General features: G+C 43.4%; 1 protein-coding gene across 1 annotated transcript in view; it reads right to left on the bottom strand.

Moving 5' to 3' along the window:
* Positions 1 to 22,969, bottom strand: part of EIPR1 (EARP complex and GARP complex interacting protein 1) — a 202,779-nt gene that overhangs the window by 156,204 nt on the left and 23,606 nt on the right. The window contains exons 2-3 of the mRNA XM_066597732.1: positions 1,036 to 1,119; positions 634 to 766 (exon numbers count right to left, since the gene is read on the bottom strand). Of these exons, the coding sequence (XP_066453829.1) occupies positions 634 to 766; positions 1,036 to 1,119 (217 nt within the window). The remainder of the gene's footprint in view (positions 1 to 633; positions 767 to 1,035; positions 1,120 to 22,969) is intronic.

Below are 22,969 nucleotides of genomic sequence, written 5' to 3'. Positions count from 1 at the left end.
CAGTGGGGTTGATGATCTCAAGGGATTACTCTGGCTGCCATTATAGAGTCAGGAAGAAATTTTTTTCCTCTAAACGAACTAAATTGGCTTGTTGTTGTTTTTTTTTTTACTTCCTCTGGACCAATAAGGTGGGATGGGGGGTTGAAACAGGCTGAACTAGATGGACACTGTCTTCATTCAGCCTAACATACTATGTTACTATGACCAATTATCGGTTTTCCATAGAGTTGTGGTCTTTAGTTAATAGTTTCAATTTATGATGGTTGTCCCAGAACAAATTAATAGTGTAACTTGAGGACCCATTGTGTGGTGTTCTTATGAGGTCAAAATCCGATAACAATTAATAATTTGTCTGCTCATTGGGTAAGCCACCAGCTTCTACCACTTTCATAGCCCTAAGCAAAAATTTGCCTCATGGGGCCAAACACCAGTACAGGCAAAAGTGCAATGTATTCACCACCGGGCAGATGAGACACTACTAGAAGTTTTTAATTTACAATGTTTTTTTTGTCTTAAATCACAAGCCATCTTCTACGGCTCCATGATCTGCTCACGTATACATTTTAGAAATAATACAAATTAATACTATTCATCATCTGCAGTTTCATTACAATGCAAATTAGATCGACTTACTCTTGTTATAGCAGGTTGCAAGCACATTTTTGTCTGCTGGGCTAGCGCAGATTTGCCAGATTTCCCCCACATGGTGCAGTAGCACATTCTTATTGATGATATTATTCTCATCGTCGAAGTCTATAACGTGAATCTAGACATATGGAAGAATAAATTTATGAGACTCCCCCAACAGAAAAAAAAACAAAACACAAAAATAAAACAGATGAACATTGAAAACAGAATTCATTAATTTATCCCAACTGGGGAAGTGATGAAAATGCATAAGAGCAAAAACTTCTAACAGAAGTAAAAATAAATCAAAATTAAAGACAAGAGGAAGAAAACTTTATAAATACAGCAAATTACCTAATGAGGAGACATACGAAATTAACAGTCATACGCAGCGCGATGGTAACTGACCTGGTTATCATATCGGAGAGATTGCGTTCCCACTAGGAATCGGATAGCATCTGTTTCTGCTGTCTGGGCAGTGAGAGCTCGAGCCTACAATCAAGATAGAAAAAATTAATAAAACAAAGCCAAGTTAAAGGGGCTATCCAACCAAACCAAAAATGTACAAAAAGGAGGCTCACCAGCTGTAAAACCGTAAGAGAAGGCATATTTACCACACCTGATCCCCCACCACTCCAATACCGATGGTCTATGGTCACGCGCTGCTCTGTACATCCTGCTGCAGTGATTACGTCACCATCATCAGGGTCAGGTGACCGCTGCAGTCAATCACCTCCACCGATTAGCTGCAGCGGTCACATGTTCCTGCGCTGCAGTAGGAAAGGCATAGTTATATGCATGCTAAATTTTTTGCTTTGTATGATTTACTTGGCTTTCTACTGTCTTACATTGGTAATTTCCAAAGTAGAGGTTAAAAGGGCAACTCTGGTGAATTTTTTTTTCATTCCTTATGTAATTAGGCCCCCACCCAGTATATATAAGTTGGCTAGTATTATCTGGTTTAGTTATTCCTTTCCATCTTGGAGTCCTTCTCCTCAGGTGGGCCATGTAATCCCAATTCTGGCCAGCTCAGATTTACTTGGGTTTATGTTCTCTCATGTTAGTCAGTTTATCAATCAGCATAATTCCTGTGTGATGGGCCCTGACACACAAGCTCTTTGGAGGGGCATACAGAAACTCCTATCACCATGATCTCTGCATCAATTACTAATAAAATGTGGTCTAATTTCTCCAAGAGCTAGTTGATAAAAAGTATTTAAATTAAAGGGGTATTTTGGGACATTACTGATGACCTATGCCCAGGATAGATTAGTAATAGTTGATTGACGGTAGCCCGCTGATCGTTTGGCCCAGTGTCCGCGCAGCAGGGCGGATGTGGTCATAGGTGGTCAGGAAAGAAAATGTAATACTCTGCTTCACTCCCATTGAAATCAAGGGAGAACTGCCTACTATTAAACGTCTGGCTCCTCATTTCAGTCAAGGTTGGACATTCAGTTGATTTAAATGGGTGTGAAGCCAGTTATTAGATGTCTGGCGTTGACCAGTGATGATGACATCCAGCCCGCTGCATTGACAGTGGGCTTTACACTCAGCTGATCGCCAGGGATCCTGAGGCCTCACTTAATAAACTACTGATGACCTATCTTAACGATAAGTCATCAGTAGCTAAAGTCTCAGAACACCCCTTTAAAGAGAGAAGAAGAGAGGGAGCATGGGATTCACAGGTGCTTTTCTCATTAAATAAAGGCACATAAAGCCTGCATACTGACCAATCTGTTCTTCTCAATACAGATCGATTACTGTAAACCATGCATCGATGCAAATAACATTCATAAGATGTGCTATAGAGATGCAGAAAGCCAGAAAAGTTTACAAGACTATTGCTAAAAATCTCAGTGTATACAGTATCAATCCTAGGGGGGTTCACTTACTTTTTCTTACAACTGTATATGAATATTATTAAAAAGTAAAGCATAGCATTTACTAAAAACTTTTCCAATATAATACCATAGGATGTTGAAAGGCTGAGCCGTAGTTTAATGACCTTGTGTTGAGCAAACTCTAAATATGCCATCAGAGGGTAATCTGCACCGCCATCATTACTGCTCAACATTCCCCATACATCTGCCTCACCCATTCCAAACTCAACAGACTTGGGTTTTGCTAAGAAAACTTCTCTGCCTGCAGCGAGAAACATTCTATTAAAAACTGATTAACCCCATTTTAATTGCTACTTCATGTAAATATATGGGACTTGGCACCAATATAAAAAGAAACATATTCCACATTACTGATGTTATTCCTACAATTAAAGATTTCGGCATAGAAAAACATAATCACAGGATGCAGGATTTTCTCAGCTCTCTAGAGAGTTACTTCCAATTTAATATTTCCCTTTGTAGTGGGTTTTCTTATTTTTTTTTTCTTTGCTTAATTAACAAACATTTCTGCAAAGCATCCCCAAACAGTCTGACACCCTCCCCCAACTCACGCCTCCTCGTTAAAGCGTATAAATGCTCCGTTACCGAGGTTGTTGGGGTTATAGTGCAGAAAACACAAGGGGGTGAGCAGGGGTACATGAATGATACACTGAATGGCGGCTTTATTAGTGACCTCTGCCCTTTTTACGATTAGCGCTTCCATGTAGGGAAAAGAAATGTGACCCCGGAGTGCGGCATAAAATCAAGTGACCGAGTTTTCAGTGGATCAGTTTCACTGTAAATCCACATTAGAATGGAAAAATCCAGCGATCTGATCACCGGCGTCAGACTAGCCGGTATTTCAAAAATTGCCGACCTCGTGGTTTTTCTCAAGTAGCGGTAAGGAGAGTACACAGAGAATGGTGTGATCAAGAAAAACATCCCACAAAAGGGGACGTCAGTAGATCATTGTTGAAAGGTGTCAGAGGAGGGGGTCACGGTCAATCAAACTGCAACTGAATAGAACACTAGTGCTCCAACTAACGTATTCGAACATACAACTCGCTGCTTCCTAAGCGCAGATGGGCTACGATTAGAGATGAGCAAGCATACTCGGTAAGGCGATATACTCGAGAGAGCATCGCCTTTTTTGAGTACCTGCTGGCTCGTCCCTGAAGATTCGGGGGGGCCGTGGGGGTGAGCGGGGGCTTGCAGAGGGGATCGGGAGGGAGAGAGAAAGAGAGAGAAAGGGATCTCTCTCACTCTCCTCCCCACTCCCCCTCGCTGCCCCGCGCCGCCCCCGACCCCCCCGAATCTTCAGTGACGAGCTAGCAGGTACTCTAAAAAGGCGATGCTCTCTCGAGTATATCGCCTTACCGAGTATGCTCGCTCAGCTCTAGCTACGATCAATTCAAAGCATCATTGCTGTCTAGGGCCTGGCTCCCGCGTGAGCATGGGGCATGTGTGCCTGGACATACGTACTTGCTGCGTGCCGCCAATCCCCATGCACTAGCTTGTTGTGTATGCGCGTGTAGTAGGCGCCAAAAGAGAACATGCCAACGTTTTCTTCATGCAAACAGTACGCACAAAATAAATAAATAAACAAACAAATCGCAGGTGTGGGTAGCCAAGCACAAATCAATAAGCCATTGGCATTGCATGCTGCGCGTAGAAAAATTACACATGCGACACACAGTGACAATATGCCCCTGCGAGACTGACCTAAGAGAAATAGAAAAGGCGAGACTCCTGTGGGCAAAAGGAGTACACAAATTGGATTGCTATGTCATGACAAACTGCTGTACTTTGAAGAGCTAATGAGGTCTAATGCGCCACTACAGTGGCAATTCAGTGAAGCTTTTACCGTAAATTATTTGGAAACTAAATACTAAATGTCTAAACAGTCAGATAATTAAATTGACCCTTCCTCCAGTTTCCTTAAAGGGATTGTTCCACTTTCATCCGTTTTGCTGCAGGAAGCAGACAGCTCCATACATTGTGCAGTGGTCCGGGTTGGTACTGCAGGCTGAGTCCCATTTACTTCAATAGGACTCAGCTTACAGCATCAACCCAGGGCCACCGCACAGTGTACGGAGCAGTCTGCTTCTTGCAGCAAAACAGCTAGAAGTGGGACAAACCCTTTAAAATGGGCTGCCCCACAAACATTATTTATCACTTATCGACAGGATAGGTGATAAATGTGTGATATCTAGGCGTCCATCCGATAGTACCCCCCCAATGTCAAGTCCCCGTTATAACGAAGTGATACTGACACATGTGCACTACCACTCCATTCACGGTCTATGGGACTGACAGACATAGAGTACAGCACCGAGCTGTCGTGCAATATCCCACAGCCATTGTATGTGCCTATTCTTCTAACAATCAGGTACTGGACACAAATAAGAGTGCATTAGAGAGAATATTTTGCCATAGTTTCCCTTTAAATTTGTACCAAGGGGCAGACTGATCATAGAACAGTTTGGAGGTCCGTCTGCCAGAAGCTGATCACTAGTGATTGTGTTTTGCTATTAGGAGCGCTAATTTTCAGTTATTATGGACAATGGCTACTCAATGGAAGTATGGCAAGAGATACCAAATATTCATTAAAAACAACTTTGTATAGCCCCACCACACTCCGTAGCACTTTACAAATCAGAAGGAACATGAATGGACAAAATCATACATTACATACGGTATTAAAGGAATACACAATTGTGACCATATGGGTGAGGAAATGACAAAGTAAGTAAAAAGTGCTTGTTCTGTACAATGGTCCTGCCGTAGTTTACTAAATAAGGTACCATACATAAAGCTGCATGAGTCGGTCACCAGCTGGTACCTGTGTATGTACAGATATGAAGTGTATTTGAGTCCATGTAGTGATGCGGGTTAATGGATGAACTGGTCAGGTTCTTAGGAAGAATGTAGAAGAGGGGTAAAAACAGAGAAGCGTTAGATTAGGCAGGCCTATCACATTTCCTAAAGCGATACGTTTTTAGGACCTGATTAAAGGCCCATTTAGACCCACCGATTCTCGCTCAAAATTCGCTCAAAGCCGTCTTTTGAGCGATAACCGTTCCATCTAAATGCACGGACATAGTGCAGTTTTCGTGCGCAAGTCGTTCTTCGCTCAATTCTAGTTTTCTTGAATTAAGCAATAAACTCTTATCAGCGGTACAGGCTTTTATCACAATCGGCAGTGCTGATAAGATTCTTACAGCCCATGTCCAGCTGGCAGTTCACAGCGGGACGCAAGCTGTAATCGCGGAGAACAATGCAGCTGTTTGCTTATGCAGAACAGCTGTATTGTTTGCCAAGTGATAGAGAGGGTGTCCTGCTCCGCCTGCATAGCTCTTAAGTAGGTACTTAGCTACTATCATTTGAGCGACTTTTGATCAATCACCTGTCAGTGTAAATGGGGTCTTAGACTGCGGATATTGGTGATTAACCCAATTGTCTGGAGTAGGGAGGGGGCATAACGGTTGGCAGATGGGCCTACATAGAAGTGCTTCTCATATCAGTCTGTCTCTTAGTATATATTTAAAGGGAAACTGCAGAGAGCTTTATGGATGAGAGTCATGAGTTTGTACCATATTCTATACTGGACAGGCCTTGACTGGCACAGGGTTGGGGCATAGCGGTTGGGCAGAAAGCTGAGCCTAGCTGTTGCATTCAGGATGGATTGGAAAAAAAGAGAGTTTAATGAGACTGACTGACTGTAAGTTACAGTAGTCGAGATGAGAATGAATTACAGCAACGATAAGAGTTTAGTTGCCTTCACGGTAAGAAAGTGGCAAATTCTGTAGTGGTTTTAACCCTGCAAAAGGGTTAAAAATAGGGAGCGAAGGAAATGCATAGGCCTCAGTTTTCTGCTTCTGTACCACCATCTTCTGTTTCAGTGCTGCACAGTGTCCTTCTGCTGATATTTCCTTTAAGGTATATTCTAGGACATTATTTTAGGCAATGCACACAGTAATGTCACAGCACAGGAACAGCTCCTATCATTAGGTCTCCCCGGAATGGGGTCATGCCCATGTTTTCCCGCATGGCACCGTTCTATCTGGCTGCATGATCTCACATTGCAACCCCATTGAATGGGGTCATATACATGAGCAATTTTTTCCCCACACTGCGGTACAAAAAAAAATAAATCGCGCCATGTCCTATCTTTGGGAGTCCCCTTCGATCGCATTGCCTACTGTTTTCAATGGGGCTGGAGAACACATTTCAAACAATGGGAAACACTTGCCGATCCTCCGACATGGTTGAATGCCTCACCGGAGAAGCGCAACTGTACTGAAGTGATGGGAGATGTTTTTGACACAAAATCGCTTCACATCCGTGAGGACATTGCACGTGCACAAGCGTAACATCGGGCCGAGTATCACGCTCGATACCGCGCTCGGCCGTGTGAAACTAGCCTTAACATCAGCTTTCACTGTATTTTTTTACACTCCCATAGACTCTTAACCCTTTGCAATCCAATTTTGGATTCAGGGTTTCCTAGGGGGCTTCCTCTTTCTGCCATTATACAATGGCACCATCTGCTGGCTAGAGCCAGTACTGCAGTATGTGACATGCTGGAGAGGCCCCCGACAACAGAGCAGCCAGTAATCTACAGTAAGAATATCCTGCCGGATGTCTTCCGACATCGGAGCTGTACAGGCTTCAATCAGAATGTCTTTAGACGTCAGACAGTGGATTGGAAAGGGTTAAGGGCAATTTTGCTCAGTGATACGGACCAAAATAGGACATGCTGTGATTTTGTTTTTTGTATGTGCGTAAAATTTTGCATGTCTGACTGTACCAATTTAATTCAATGAGTTCGCATTCAGTCCGTAAAAAATACAGACACAAAAAAACGCAAACGTGAATGGATGCTTCTGCAGCAGAGGGCCTGGTTGGGTCCCTTTGGGTCCTAGTCCCCTTTCACGGCTCCAAAAAAGTAAACTTTTGCCATATCACCAAGGTGTAACCGGAAAGTATGACGTAGGATCCCAAACACGCCCTTTAAACGGTCACCTTGAATATTGCTCTGGATCGGTCTGGGACAGGGACTCGAGCGTCCCATGTGTAATCCTTTCATTAGCTCTTCCACGTAACTTTACATTAAGCTGAGACCCAAGGTTATTTAAGAGTAAAACAGGTCAAAAATGATATTGCAGATGTCATGAAAAAAGGCAAAAATAAATCAGGGACCAATCCGACCCTTTCAATGCGGTACTGGATAGAATCGGTGGGTTTGCAACTGGCGGTCCTGGAGACGTAAAGGGAAAAAAAATAGGAATAAAAAAGGGAAAAAAGGGAGGCACAGACTGTCTCTCAACACGGCTTGTCAAAGCCTCACACTTCTTCACCCTCCCACTCCTTGTACATCAGCCTCTGATCAGAAAAACAAAAGCTGTCTGAACCCTACTGAGACACGTAAGTGGTATCAGACTTGAAGCATTGGGGAGCAGTCTGCAATCCTACTGCACAGTCTAAGACCGAATGTCAAAAACATGACACGCTAAGAGCAAACGCCGGCAGAATATTAACGTGCCGAGGCCGATGCCACATGCTGATGCACACGCGGCTGCTGCGAGTGGGTTAGACAGCTACTGTGCATGAGCGGGGAATAATCATGCTGCAATGTAGCAGAGCCAGAAGGAACAAAAAAAATCCAAAAAATTAAAAAAGCGCAAATTGAAGAAACACAAAGCCCCTAATCTACCATCGGAATTGACCCCTTTACAAGCAATAGAACCCAAAAAAATAAATCTGCAGGTACGTTGCTCAATGCTTTCCCCTCCTGACAATGCTTTCTCTTCATCGGCTCCTGCCGGCATGTGTCTGCGGAGATTACAGATTACCATAAATCTCTGTACGACTGATCGCACAAAGGGAATCTGATATTTCCAATAGCCCTGCAGGATATCTGATCGCTTCTATTCGTAAAGGGAGGTTTGCAAATAATATTCTGCTAGTCATACACAATGGGCAACGTCCTCAAAAATAAAATGTACACAAACCAAACGGGACATTGTCGGCCAAGACAAATGGCTCCTATCTTATTATGTTGGTACACAATGTAAGGAGTGGATGTTGGCAGTAGGACAAAAGAGCTTGAATCTTCCAGACAATATTCGGTTGCCGGTCAGGAGAGGGGTAGTCTGACAAAATGGCGTCTAACGTGAAAGTGCGTATAAAGCAAGAGTGTGTGTTTTTGAATGCCTCCATGCAGAAGCAAATCGTACCCATTCACACTCATCGATGCTTGCCGAACATTTCCGGAGACCAAAGAGTGGACAAAAGCACATCAAGGCAGCAGGAGGTGACGGCGACGTGAAAGGGAAGCCACGTTCCCGGTAGCCATGCACAGATGTGTGGCAAGGCTGTGCACAGAATGGCCTGCAGGAGGCTATAAACAGGCCCTCTCTGTAGGAAGGTGTGCTAATCAGCAGGGTAGCTGTGTGGGTGTGTCTGGAGGAGCAAAAATTTCCAAAAACCTTCAGTCCCAAATGGCAAGCTGGAAGCCAGAGCTACTGCTAAGAGAGCAGAGCTCAATGCCAAAGCAGTGCTGCTGCCAGAAGTCAGAGATAGGCAAGGCTCTGAGAGGAAGCTGGAGCTACTCCCCGAGAGGACAACTGTGGAACGTGTAGTGGCGCTAGATGACGGTATAGTAGTATAGTGAGTAACTACTCTTGAGTTAGCGCATTGATGGACAAGTGTTTAGTATTTTCATAGCACCAAATGTATGCACTGCCAGTGGCTGAAGTATTTACACTAGATATCCTTGCTACCGCTGAAAAGTCAAGCAGATAAAGCTATTCGGACACTTACATGGACAGAGTGTGCCGCTGTGTCGTCGCCCACCACCATGCAGAAATTGCCACAGCTGCCACAACGCAAAATGATGAGCGTTTTGATCAACTCATCTGCACAAATCGGTGGATTACGACCAGGGAACTGTGTAAGCAGCGGAATATTGGCTTCAACGCATTGAAACTGATGATCCGCCTATTCCCGTGGATTAGCAGATCGAGATGCTCTTCATTTCATGGTGTGACAGCTCGAATTGAAGAGCGTCTTGATCAGCTCATGCACGCGAAGCTGCTCATATGGTAGTGTATTGGCATCAGGGTTATGGTAGATTGTAGACTTTTCTGAAGAGGTAGGTTTTCAGGTTGATTTTGAAGGTTTCAAAAATAGAAGAAACTCATGTGTTGGGATAGTGAATTCTAGAGTATGGGGAATGCATGGCAGAAATCTTGGAAACGATTGTGAAGAGCAGACCAGAGATTCCGTGTGGAGTGGCATCGGGATATTATGTCAGAGATGTATTCAGAGGACAGACTGTAAATGGCTGGCCTTGTATGTCATTGTTAATATTTTGAACTGAATATGCTGGGCAATGGGTAACCAGTGAAGGGATTGGCACAAGGGAGGATCAGAAGAGGAACGTTGGGATTAGCGGAGCAGCAGAGATAAGGGTGTGTTGGAGGGGAGCAAGAGTGATGGAGTAGAGGCCACAGAGGATGTTGTAGTAGTCTAAGGTTGCTTTTAGACGAGCCTATTCTGGTCATCGTGCCAATGATGTCATCGTGTCAATGACGTCATCGTTAGCTCATTGTCTCTCGTTCAGCCTGTTTAGACAGGCAGACACATCGTTGGCTCATTCAAATGAGCATCGTTCAGTCTTTTGCATTCACCGTATAACTGAATGTTAAAGAGTGAATAAGCACTGTTTAAACTGAATGATAAGTGAATTAGCCAACAATCATTTTTATGTAACAAAAAGCAAACCACTTGTGAGTATTTTTGGTTATGTGGAAGATTTGCCTGACGCTGACTCGCTCAAGGTGGCTGTGGCTAGATCATTCTATATGGCCAGAAAACTTGTCAGCCAGAAATGGCTGCAGGAAAATCCCACCACTGTTAGGGAGTTTACTGATAAAACTTAAAAGGGTTGTCCAGGCTCATAACAACATGCTTGCTTTCTTCCATACACAACGCCACCCTTGCCCAGGTTGTGTCTGGTATTGCAGCTCAGCTTCCATTCACTTCAATGAAGCCGAGATGCAATACCACACACTATCCTATGGACAAGACTGCTGCTGTGCTTGGAAGGAAGCAAACAAGTTTTTCTAACCCTGGGCAACCCAATTAGGGGGCACCCCTGTCACTGGGGTCCCCCATGGTATAAAATAACAAATGAGCAGTTACTCACCTCTCCTTGTTCCCTATTCGTCCTCCGCCGCCGCTAGCTCCAGTGTCCCTGTGATATCGCTCTACATGCTGACATCTACAAACAAGCTGCAGCAGCCAATGACAGCGCTCAGTAATCACGGCTGAGTGCTGTCATTGGCTGCTACAGTAGGTTACGAGACGTCCCTACTATCTATAAATAGTGGAGACCCTATATATATTAACCCTTTCAAATCCAATTTTGGATTCAGGGTTTCCTAAAAGGCTTTCTCTCTTTGCTGTTATACAACGGTGCCATCTGCTGGCTAAAGCCAGTATGTGTGCACCAGAGAGGCTTCGACAGCGGAGTGGCTGGCAATAGATGGTAAGAACACCCTGTCGGACGTCTTCTGACATTGGAGCTGTGCAAGCTTCAATCAGAATATAGGAAGACATCAGACAGTGGTTTGGAAAGGGTTAAAAGACGAATAGTGTACGAAGTTTGAAGATATATGGTCAATATGGCTAAACGAAAAGGGACTGGCCACAGCCGCCTTGACCAGGGACCACATATTTCCAACGGTTTTAATGGACTTTCTTAAGGTGGAAAGTACAGAGGACTAAAAGCTTCAGTTATACTGAACCAGCAGTTACATACATATAAGTATTCGTTTGTTAGAAAGATCTAACGGTGTACCTTATGTTGGGGGGGGGGGGGATCGGGATTCGACTTGTGTTTTCCTATTGTGTTTATGAAAAGAAAATTTCAATAAAAATATGTCATAAAAAAAAGAAAACACTGTAAAACTACTACTGTCTCCAAGTCTGTGTGTGTGACTACATGCTATGTGGAAGGAGAGGGAACAGCAGGTGGGAAACATCACAAGAAGAAGAGCTCGCACATCCATCGAGCTTCAGAGAGATACGGCGCATTCAGAAAGACCAGCAGAGGTATGAGTGAAAAAGTCCAAAAATATGTAGACTGCACGCATTTACAACTCATAGAGCTCTACAGATGCCCAAGGCTGCAGTCCCCTTAGTCTGCTGATTGGCAGAAGTGCCAAGAGTTGAAGGATAGGCCATCAATACGTGAAAACTCTTTCAAACAGGACACAAAATCTAAAAATGAATGATAAAAGTAGACGGTAAGGTTCTCCACATCATCTAATATTCTGCAATATTCATGCGTGCTTCCGAAGCAAACGGTCCTGTACAAACCTCGGGGCACATTTATCCAAGACCGGTGTTTTACATGCCAGTCTTAGATAAGTTTCAAAAGAGTAAGATATGCCAGCTTCTTATACAATTTAGAGCATTTGGTACCAACCAACACTTTCTGAAATCTACAGCAGATGAAAGTTGCTGTAGATTTGTGTTATAATGTATGCCATTTTCTGGTGTAAATTATAGTGAATATGTCGGGCACGCCTCCTCATGCCAAGATTTGCCCACTGTTTAAAGTAGCTTGAGTGGCACGAAAAGATTTGAAACTTCCACAAAACTTTTCTATGTCATAGAGGGTGGCACCTATCCAAGTGTTGGGTTTCATGTTGTCCACTACTGCTGGTTGAACAGTGTGGCAAGACTAATTCTGCATTCATTTCTTTTAAAAATGTTATTTCACCCAAAGTACATATGACCTCTCCACATGATAGGTGATAAATGTAGGACTGCTAGAGGTTCGAACTCTGGGCCTCAAAAAACACATGAGAATGGCGCACCCATTCAAGCTCTATTGAATGGAGCAGTGGTGTCCATGTGTGACTTCATTCACTGTCTATAGAGGCAGTCAAGATTATGTTCAGCTATCCCCTCCAGAAGCGGTGGTGACCCATGCACACTGCTCCGACATTCACTGGGGAAACAGGGGGTAACGTTCTTGTGATCTTTGGAGGTCCCAGCAGTTGGATTCCCAGCAAACAAACATTTATCACCTATCCTGTTGATGGGTAATAAAAAGTTTTCTTGTGTGATAAGAACGAACCTGAGCGTTTCGCTCCTAAATAACTAGACTGTTTTTAGCGAGTTTATGCATGTGTTAGTTTAATGATCCTATAATTATTTCTTGGGCTACAAAAATTATTTTTGGTGCCTTTTTGGAGGCAATTAAGGATCACATGGCGGCCGAGTCTAATAGGGGGAACAGCACTACCCCTTCCTCTAATCAGTACATAGCAATCATTGAGCACTATGTAGACAAGAAAAAAGAAGGCAAATGGTTATAAACCCCACTTCTGTTTTCCTTATGGGATCCCCAGCTGTCTTTAGCAGCTAGGCACCCGATGTTCTCCTGCTAGATTGCAGGAGCTTTAACCCTTTCCAATCCACTGTCTGACCTCTGAAGACATTAAGATTTAAGGCTGTACAGACATCCATCGGGGTTCTCTTACTGTATATTGCCAGACTCTCTGCTGTCGGAGCCTATCCAACATGTCACCTCATGTAGTACTGGCTTTAGCCAGCATATAGCGCCGTTGTATAACCGCAGAAAGAGTAAGCCCCCTAGGAAAACCAGGATACAAATTGGATTGGAAAGCGTTAAAACCCCGCGCCATACAATGGCGCAAGTTTAAAGTCCAGGACCAAGTGCTCCACATGTACACACTTGGTCATAACCAAATTAAAGCCAGGCACCAAATTGTAGGCAGGAGGAGGGGAGAAATGACCTCTCTCCTGGACTCATACAGGGCTGTAGAGTCAGTAAGCTAAACCTCGACTCCTCGATTTTCCAAAACTTCGACTCCCACTCCTTCATATATGACTAATGTTTTTAAGTGATAAATTTACAGTATTAAAATGGTAACTTCAGGCTTTTTTTCATCACCATCATGATAAAATAATCAAACTATTTACATAGAACTTAAAATCAAGCGAAACATAAAGAATGCAGAGATTGGACTATTGATTTATGCAAAGTTTGTTGAAAGTTTAGTTATACTTTTACTTGCTTTACTACCGTCTTCCTGTTCTCTCTAGCAGTCCTGAGATGAGTGCAGACATGCCCACTGCCTTGACGCCTTCTTCCTCTACAGAGGAGGAGCTTCACTACTGAGCATGTGCAGATAGCGCAGCACAGATTCATCTCAACTAAAGGCCTTGAAGAAGTAGCGGAAGGATATTTAGTCCAATGGAGAGGAAAGGCAATAACCGATTTTCTATAGCCGTTTCCTCGCATTCTAGTTATCAATGTGTTTGATAAATAGGGGCTTAGATGAATAAAACATATATTTATGTATATATATTACGGACATTTCAAAACTTTCGTAAGTTCTTATGAAAGGAAATAAGCACCAATTTCTGGATTTAACCATTTCCAATCCACTGTCTGACGTCTAAAAACATTCTGATTGAAAGACATCCGGCAGGGTATTCTTACTGTATATTACTGGCCGTTCTGTTGTCAGGGGCCTCTCCAGCATGTCCCATACCACAGTGCTGGCTCTAGCCAGCAGATGGCGCCATTGTATAATGGCAGAAAGAGAAAGCCTCCTAGGAAACCCTAAATCCAAAATTGGATTGCATAGGGTTAATTAATTATACCATATTTATAATATATTCTATTATATGCATTTGTTTTTTATAAGCCGGAGTCATTACATTTCTACTGACTATGACTCCAACTCCACAGCCCTGGAGACATATAGAAGATTTATTTATATATCTTTTTCAACTTTCGACAATATTCAATGAAACTGGCTCAAAAGGCGACGAGGATGATAATGGAAGACGTACTGGGATGCTTTCTTATTTTTATTGTACTCTATATTCTACGTTTGGTGTTTATTTAATTTCACAATACTTTCGGCAGCCCCAAACTCATGAGTTACGTCGAGAAGATGGTAACTGAAGTCTTATCCAGGTGAGTGCAGGGGTTTGGTAAGGAAAAGTTCTTATCTCTTGTGAACTCAATTTCCATCTTTAGTCTACCAGCACAAGATAGTAGATGCCAGCCAGGGCCAAGTTCCGCTTAGCATAAAGCAACAGATTTGCTGATAACGGCAGAATCCATGAGAGGGATGCCGGTGCGAATGAAAGTCAAATCTAGGTCTCCTATTTTACTACACGTTAAATGCTCTCTGCAGAGTTATATAGCCCTCCAAGGCGCAGTGCTACAAAACTCCTTCAAACAAACATATGGAGGCTCTGCACACTGCTGCTTACCTTTCCGTTTTGTGATTTAGCTCACAACATGTTGCGTGTTAATCTGATGGGCCCAGAACGCTGGTTTCTAGTTACTACTTTGAAAATTTACTAAAAAATTTGAGCCCAAAAATTCCCATACCCCCGATGATGGTTTCAAGACCCAATTTCGTCAAAATAAACAAGAAATTGGAAAATGCTACAAAAAAAACCTCTCTGCTGCTTCCCTGGATGGCATCTTTGGAGTCTCAATATGATTACATACCGTAGGTTGAGAAGAAAGCAATACTGAGGCAATCAATCAACGCCGCTCGTATGTGCGCTAATCCACTTAGGAGGCCCCTAACGTTGTGAATGTCTGAGGTCAACAATCCGACATCTTCCTCCAGAAACCAATTGTAAAATACACGGCTGGACGGAGGTCACGCAGCTGAACAGATGTGAGCGTTTTCAATGAACGCCACTTTTAACGGAAAACAAATTATAAGCTCCGGGCACACCGGCATTCACTGCCTCTCCTAGCTGTCACAGTAAAGGTGTGCTCTCACATCGCCCATTGGCTGAAGGTTAGATTTTGGTGCAGATCTACAGCATATTCCAATCCTTCAATTATAATTGGATTGGAAGGGTGAAACCTGCTGCAGATCCGCCGCAAATCAGCTACATGTGACGGCATCTGTTGTTTGGCAGTTTCAGAACTTTTCAGACAACTTGTGCTCATGTATTGCTCTGTGTGCGTCTCATCGATATTGCAATAAACTTTCAATAAAAATGTTCTTGTTTTACCACTGTAAATCAATACTAAAGTGACTGCCACTAGGGGGGCTCCCTTCTAGCTTCTCTGCAGTCCGCTGTAAGGAGCTGAGCCAAGAGAGCATGCGCATGCTTCAGGCAGCAGTGACGGCAGCCCTGGGCCAAACACAGATTCCGTGTCGGCTGCAGATGACAAGGGAGCTGTGACCGATGGGAGAAGGAGGTGTGGAGCGGTGGCGGCTGTGACCCCACAATAGGACACCTAACCAAAAGCTAAGATAAAGATAGAAATGGTCCAAAATGGGCATTTTTGACCATTTCGGCTATTGTTTTAAAATGATATGTGAACATTGGCTGACAAGGTATTAGTGTTTCTTGACGCCACCGGAAGCTAGGGGTTTGACAGGAGGAACACCCCTGTCACACCTGAGGTCCTGATATAATAGAAGGTCCTAGCAGAGTGTGTATGTCAGGCAATGCACACGCTGCTACAAGCTTTGCAGCCATCTGAGCAAATGTCCCCTAGATCGTGGAATCCTCCCATCACTTGGGGAAGTTACATAGGCACAGGTGCAAGCGACTTCCCCACAGCCGACCCCCCGCTCTGTCTTTCACCGAGTGTTCTCGGTATCTGGGACAACACAGCGGCGTTAAGCGCCTTCCCCAGCGGCGCAGCACCCAATCTTTCTATGACAGCGCTCTTCACGGTCTGCATCACGGAGGACACAGCGGTGGTGGAATGAGTGTGACAGCCACCAAACGCACACTACTGGAGGAGGACAGCATGGAGGCCACATCGGTGGCGGGACAGTGACTCACAGTCGCCGTCCGCTGAGTACAGGAGGAGGAGTACAGCAGGGAGGGCCAGTGCAACAGGGTCCATCGATTGCCTGCCAGCCGGCTTACGCTCCAGCGGGACAGCACGGAGCCCACAGCAGCAGAGGGAGACACTGAGTAACTGCCTGCCCACGGACAGGGAACGTACACTCTGGCCAGGCAGACGAGTCACACGGCTGGACAAAGTAGTGACTGCAGGATGACAGCGGCGGGGACACAGACAATGAACTACAGCAGCAAGGGGGAACCATGTCCATGAGCAGCAGCGGCAAAGACAACATGGATTAAGCGCCGACAGTAGGAGTGGGGAGAACGAGAAGAGGGGAGAATAAGACTCTGCTACCAGGACCTTCAGGGAAGCCATCTGTGCAGCCAATAAGATACCGGGGGCTTCACCGGGCTGTCAGTGCTGTCTCCAGCACTACTTCCTGGTGGCGTCAAGGTACACTAATACCGGCTGAAAATTGATGAGAAAGATAACAGAATCCGGCTTTTTTTTTTCTATGAAAATATATATTTTTTTAGCGTCATAAGATAAATTAATAGAAAACAACGTCACAGTTGGGGTGAATGCATACGGGCGGATTTTTGCTGCGGAATCCGGAGTAGGCGTCCCCCCCCCCCGGGGTCCACAGTAAATACTGCCCATAGCATGCTAAGTGAATTCATGCTGGCGGAGGGAAAAAAAAAAAATACAATTTTTTTTTAAAAACGCAACATGCTCCATTTTCCCGCAGTGTGCGCACGGACGGCTTCCATTGAAGTCAAAGGAAGCTGTCCGGCCCGTGTCCCCTGCATAATTGACTTTGCAGATGGTCCTCGGATTCCGTGGGAAAAGCAGGAGTTTAAAAAGAAAATAAAAAAAAATCTGTACTGCGCATGTTCGATGTCAAGCCGTGCGGACCATCCGCAGTATAGATGAAGCGAACCAAAAACAGGTATGCGTAGACGTCGCTACTCCACATGTGCAATCCTACCCGTTCATGTGCATGCGGTCTTGCTTTTTATTGTACTCCTTTCCACCCAAAAAGAGGTAATAAAAAGCAATCAAAAAGTTATCCGTACCCAGAAAAGGCACCAATAAAAGTGTAAGCTCATATATCACAAATAAGCCCCCATACAGTCCATAGGTTAAAAAAAAAAATTTATGGCTCTCTTAATATAACAAAGGAAATTTTCTTTCTATGAAAAATGGTTTTACTGTTTAAAAGTAGTAAAATATATATTTAAAAAGCCTAAAATCTAAACTTGTTGTCACTGTAATCATACCAACCCAAGGAATACAGTTAACACCGGGCAGCATAAGAAGGAAACATAAAACAACAGTCAGTTACCTATCTTTGTACTTCTCGCCTCCCAGTAAGTGCAATAAAAAGTGATTGAAAAAACACCTGTACTCCCAAAACGGTACCAATGAAAATGTCGGCTCATCGCGCAAAACATTAAGCCCGCATATAGCTCCATCCATGGGAAAAAAAAGTTATGGCACTCGGTATAAAGAAAAAGTAGCAAAACATACATAAACTATATAAATTAGGCATCTCTATAATTGTATCACCCTACCTAATAATAAATTAATGTAGTTTATACCGCATGGTAAGAGATATTTTAAAAATGCCAGCGTTTCTTCATACTGCCCACCAAAAGCAGCATAAAAAAGAGATTAGAAAGTTGTAGGCACCTCAAAAAACAAAAAGATCAACTCATCTGGCAAAAAAAAAAAAAGAAATCGCTCACATGACTTTGATAGATGTAGGAAAAACAAAAACAAAACATGTGTCCCTGAATTTGGCAATGCAAAAAATTGTTTTTCTTTATAAAAATGCATTTATTGCACAAAAGTATGAAATATAAATAAATAAATCTGGTATATTTGTATATTGTAGTGACCCACGGCAACGGAGACACCCCTGAGATATGTGGTTGATATGGGAGCATGTTTAGCTCCGAAACGCGTTGCACTTAGATTTCCTTTCGTTGTGTGGCTTGTTCAGAAAATAAATTGTACTTTATCCAACACCAAAGACACTGGACTGAATTTTCTCCACCACCTTTCCACACCTACATGCCTACCTAGATTATGTAAGAGGGTTATCCTTGGAGGGTTGCCCTTGAACCCCACCCCTAAAGTGTCACTCTCATATATGGTGTTTTCATACCCTGAGCAGAGGAGATCTTTTCTTCCATCATCCTTTTTTGTCCTACTGTCCCCATGAAAATTGGTGAATTTGGGAAAATTGCAACTTTCAATCTTACAGCCCATATTTATCAAACATCTGTGGTGTCAAGACTACAACCCTTGATGAATTCCTTGAGGGGTCTAGTTTACATAACGGTATTTTTTCTTTGGGGGGTGGGGGTGGGATTTCTTATGTCTTGGCACCCAATGGCCGCTGCAAACCTACAATGGTGTTCGGAAGACGTCCTAACAGAATTAAGAACTCAAAATATGGAAGGTACTCCATTTCTAAAGCTATGATTGAGTCGTTCTGCACACTAGGGGGTATTTCTAAAAACTGCAGAAACTGGGTAATAAGTATTGGGATTTGCTTATCTGCTACTTTCTACTGTGTCACAGAAATACAAACTATGAAAATAAAAGATCTGAAAAAAAAAATTAGGAAATTAATACGCTTTGCCTTAATTCCTGTGAAATTCCTAAAGATTTAATAGACCTCCCAAAAACCAAATTACGACCTTTGTGGGTTGCAATTTCTAGATTATAGTGATTTATGGGAGTTTTCAAATATATAGGCTTCTCAAAAGCGCTTGAAATCGAAATGGTCTCTAGATTTAAAAAAATCCCAGAAAAAAAAAAAAACTTGATTTTGGAGGTATTCTTTAAAATCTGAAAAACTGCTCATAAGTCTTGTAATATCTTTTAAAAAATGTATGTTTAAAAAATTATGTTAACATAAATTGCGTTTATCGTAGGATTACTTTATCAACTATGTTGTGTGGCATGACTGTTTTACAAGCAGAATATTTAAAAGTCTGACAATTTCCAATTTTTTGATTTTTTTTTAAAGGGAACCTATCACAATCAAACATCAATACAAATTAAGTTATGGTGCTGTTTGGTGAGGTGACAGAAAGACAGTGGATGTATTTTTTATACTCACCCAATGCCCCGTTTCCTCAGTGTCCACTGGTGTACTCTGTAGATGGTCTGAAAAATCTGATTCTTTTCAGACCAATGTGTGGGCGCTCCCAGAACGGAGAAGCGGGCAAGTGTAAAAAATGCATCCCCCGGCTTCCCATCACCACCTCGTTCTTTTACACGGTATGACCTATCGGGCGCAGATGCCCGACAGGTCATCCCAGCGATGATCATTCCTGTGCTTTTACACAGAAACAATCATTGCTAAGGAAATAGAGGCATCCCAATAGGGTCTGCCTGGCAATGTTCGGTACCGTCAACAGTAGAGATGAGAGAGTATACTCGCTAAGGACAATTACTCGATCGAGCATTGTCCTTAGCGAGTACCTGCCTGCTCGGAAGAAAAGGTTCGGCTGCCGGCACAGGTGAGAGGTGAGTTGCGGCAGTTAGCAGGGGGGAGCGGGGGGAGAGAGGGAGAGACAGATGATCTCTCCGTTCTTCCCCGCTCTCCCCCGCCGCTCCCCACCCGCCACCGGCAGCCGAACCTTTTCTTCCGAGTGGGCAGGTACTCGCGCAGGTACTCGCTAAGGGCAATGCTCGATGGAGTAATTGCCCTTAGCGAGTATGCTCGCTCATCTCTAGTCAACAGATAAAACCAGTCGGCTCCCTGAAAGGACCACAAAAGTGGAATCCCCAGCACAGGTGTGAAAGCACCCTCACTTGGATAAAGTAAAAACATTTCAAAGTTGCTACCACATAAAGTGACATGTCAGTATTGAAAAACTGGGCTGTGTCTACAAGGCCAAAAGTAGCAGCGACCCCAAGGTGAAGGGTAAAAAAGAACATGGTTCTTTTGCAATCATTGTCGTATCCCATTTAAAGAGGAAGAACAACTCCAGCACAGAGATTATTGAGCTCTATACACTTCCAGAACACATGGTGGACGTAGAGATATTCAAGCCCCCCGGTATGCATCACTTCTGTGTTACTACGCAGAGGTCAATGATCTCCATATAGGAGTCTCTCCCCTCCAATTCCTTTATATGAGAATCAGAACAGTAGAAACACAATTGGCCAAGCGCACATAACCTTTAGGTGAGAAGAGCTTTATAACCAGCATAACGACTTCTTTACCATAAAGGAAGTTTTGAAAGAAGATAGCCTTCAAATATCATTAACTGCAAAGTATCTGTAAAGAATCAGATCTGCACACTGCAACCCTTCTATGCTTTTGGTACAATGGATTTTATATTTAGAGTTAGATCTTTTCAACGAGATAATAATTGGATTACTAATCATAATGATTATAATCTGATATAACATAGGTAATACAATAGAGTATACAATAACGCCACATGTGGTTTGGAAGCGAAGTGAGTGAATCTCCTCCGAGCAGATCGTCAAGGTCTTTGACAAGAGCCAGCACTATTCGAGAAAATTATTGACACTGGTAGACATGTTTAGTACAAGGTCACAAAGAGCTAATATTATCAAAACAAGTCTAACAAAGAAAAGACTTGAAAAGTCCAAAAACATTTACAGTATATCTATATAAAAACAGGAACCTATCCAATGTTCAAAGGACAATGTAAAAGGCACACAACATACACAGTCAACAGGCACAAAACGTCATAGTAGACTGAGGGCTTTAACACACTGCCATAGTCACAACTACTCTCACCGCTATTGAGCATACGGTAGTTGCGCCTGAACGAGGGAAAATTTCTCCTCCCTTGATGGCTTTTTAAACTCCGCGCCAAAGAGCTTGAGTTTGAAAATAACCGTGGGAAGACACGGGCTGCCCGATCTTTCCCGTACGATGTACTCACTACATGCGACAAAGATAGGGCAGGTCCTATCTTTACTTAGCCACAGTATTCACAGCCGAGAAATCCCAATATTGGGAACAAAACCACTAAACTCCTATTGAAATCAGTGGTTTCGTTGTGTCCTACTATATGGCCGTGATTAGAGAAGGAGAAAAACACACTAGTTGAAAAAATGAACCGAGTTGTGAAGCCAGTGTAGAATATACACCACACAGCCATTATGGTGAAATTGGTCTTCTTCGTGTCACTAAAACAACTCTGAGCATGGAGTCCAACAAGACCTCTGGAAGTGTTCTATGACATTTGACACCAAGAGGTTAGCAGCAGTCCTGTTGAGAGTTGGGACCTCCATGGATAGGACTTGCTTTTTCAGCATATCCCACAGATGCTCAATTGCATTGAGATATGGGCAATTCAGAGGCCAACTCAACACCTTGATCTTTCACCTGCAGCAGATTAAACATTTTGTGTTGTCTCTGACAGAGGATAGGCGCACATTAGCTACTACGTCCATTTTTTAAAAAGTATTTGCAACAGAACCTCAGGTGGTGCGGGAAGCATTTTCATGCTGTATTCCAATTTTGTGACACCGTGGGGTAAACTCTTTTACATGACTAAATGGGAAGAGGAACTAGGGGAGGAATTTTTGGCCTCTGACTAGCATAAAATAGCGTATTAATCAACGTATCTATCACAGAGGCAGGATATAAACTCCTTATGCGGTGGTACCTAACCCCCCAAAGGCTTTCTAAGATGTTCCCAGGGATGTCTGGTCAATGCTTCAGGAGGGTGCGGCGGGCAGGGCACATACTTACATACAGTGATGCCTTGGGTTAAGAGTGCCTCAGCTTTCTGACTTTAGAGCAGGCTCTCTCCTTAATTTTTGCTCCGATTTAAGAGCAAAAACTTGGGTTACGAGCCTTGTTCTCAATGCGGTCGCTGTTGCTGCCGGTGGCCCCTATTGAAAGCAATGGCCTGCCGGCAACCCCTGCAGTGATTTTCAGCAAAGGGCTTTAAATGTAAGCCTTTCCCTGAAAATCATCCCTAGCTGTAGTAAAAAATATATACTCACCTGCCGGGGCTCAGGTGTGTCTAGCCGCCGCTTGTTCTCCCTGCATTTTTAATCCAAGCCTGCTGAAAAGCTTCAGAGCAGTGCAGGGAGAACAAGCGGTGGCTAGACACACCTGAGCCCCGGCAGACAGGTGAGCATATATATTTTTTTACTACAGCTATGGATGATTTTCAGGAAAGGGATTATATTTAAAGCTCTTCCCCGAAAATCACTGCGGGGGTGCCGGCGTCCTATTGTTTTCAATGAGGCAACGGCAACCCCATTGAAATCAGTGGGAGAGCTTCATGATCGAGCTTCATGATGCGATATGGATTATTGGCTTTTCCATTCATTTCAATAGGGAAAATTTATTTGACTTATGGGTGTTTTGGGTTAGTTATGTGCCATCTCCTTTTTTTACTTAGCACTCCTTAGACATTATAGATCTATTTTCAGAGGCGGTTCTCAGTGTATCCATGTAGCCGAGACAAATCCCCGATTTATAGAGTGGAGAATTGGCCTAGAATCCTGGAGTCGTCCCTGCTTGTCTTCTGCATCCAGCTGTTTTCTTCTTGGAGCGCCC

The sequence above is a fragment of the Eleutherodactylus coqui genome, chromosome 1 (assembly GCF_035609145.1).
Source record: "Eleutherodactylus coqui strain aEleCoq1 chromosome 1, aEleCoq1.hap1, whole genome shotgun sequence".
Lineage (NCBI taxonomy): Eukaryota > Metazoa > Chordata > Amphibia > Anura > Eleutherodactylidae > Eleutherodactylus > Eleutherodactylus coqui.
Note: the sequence above shows the minus strand (reverse complement) of the source record. Positions and strands in the feature narration are given on the sequence as shown.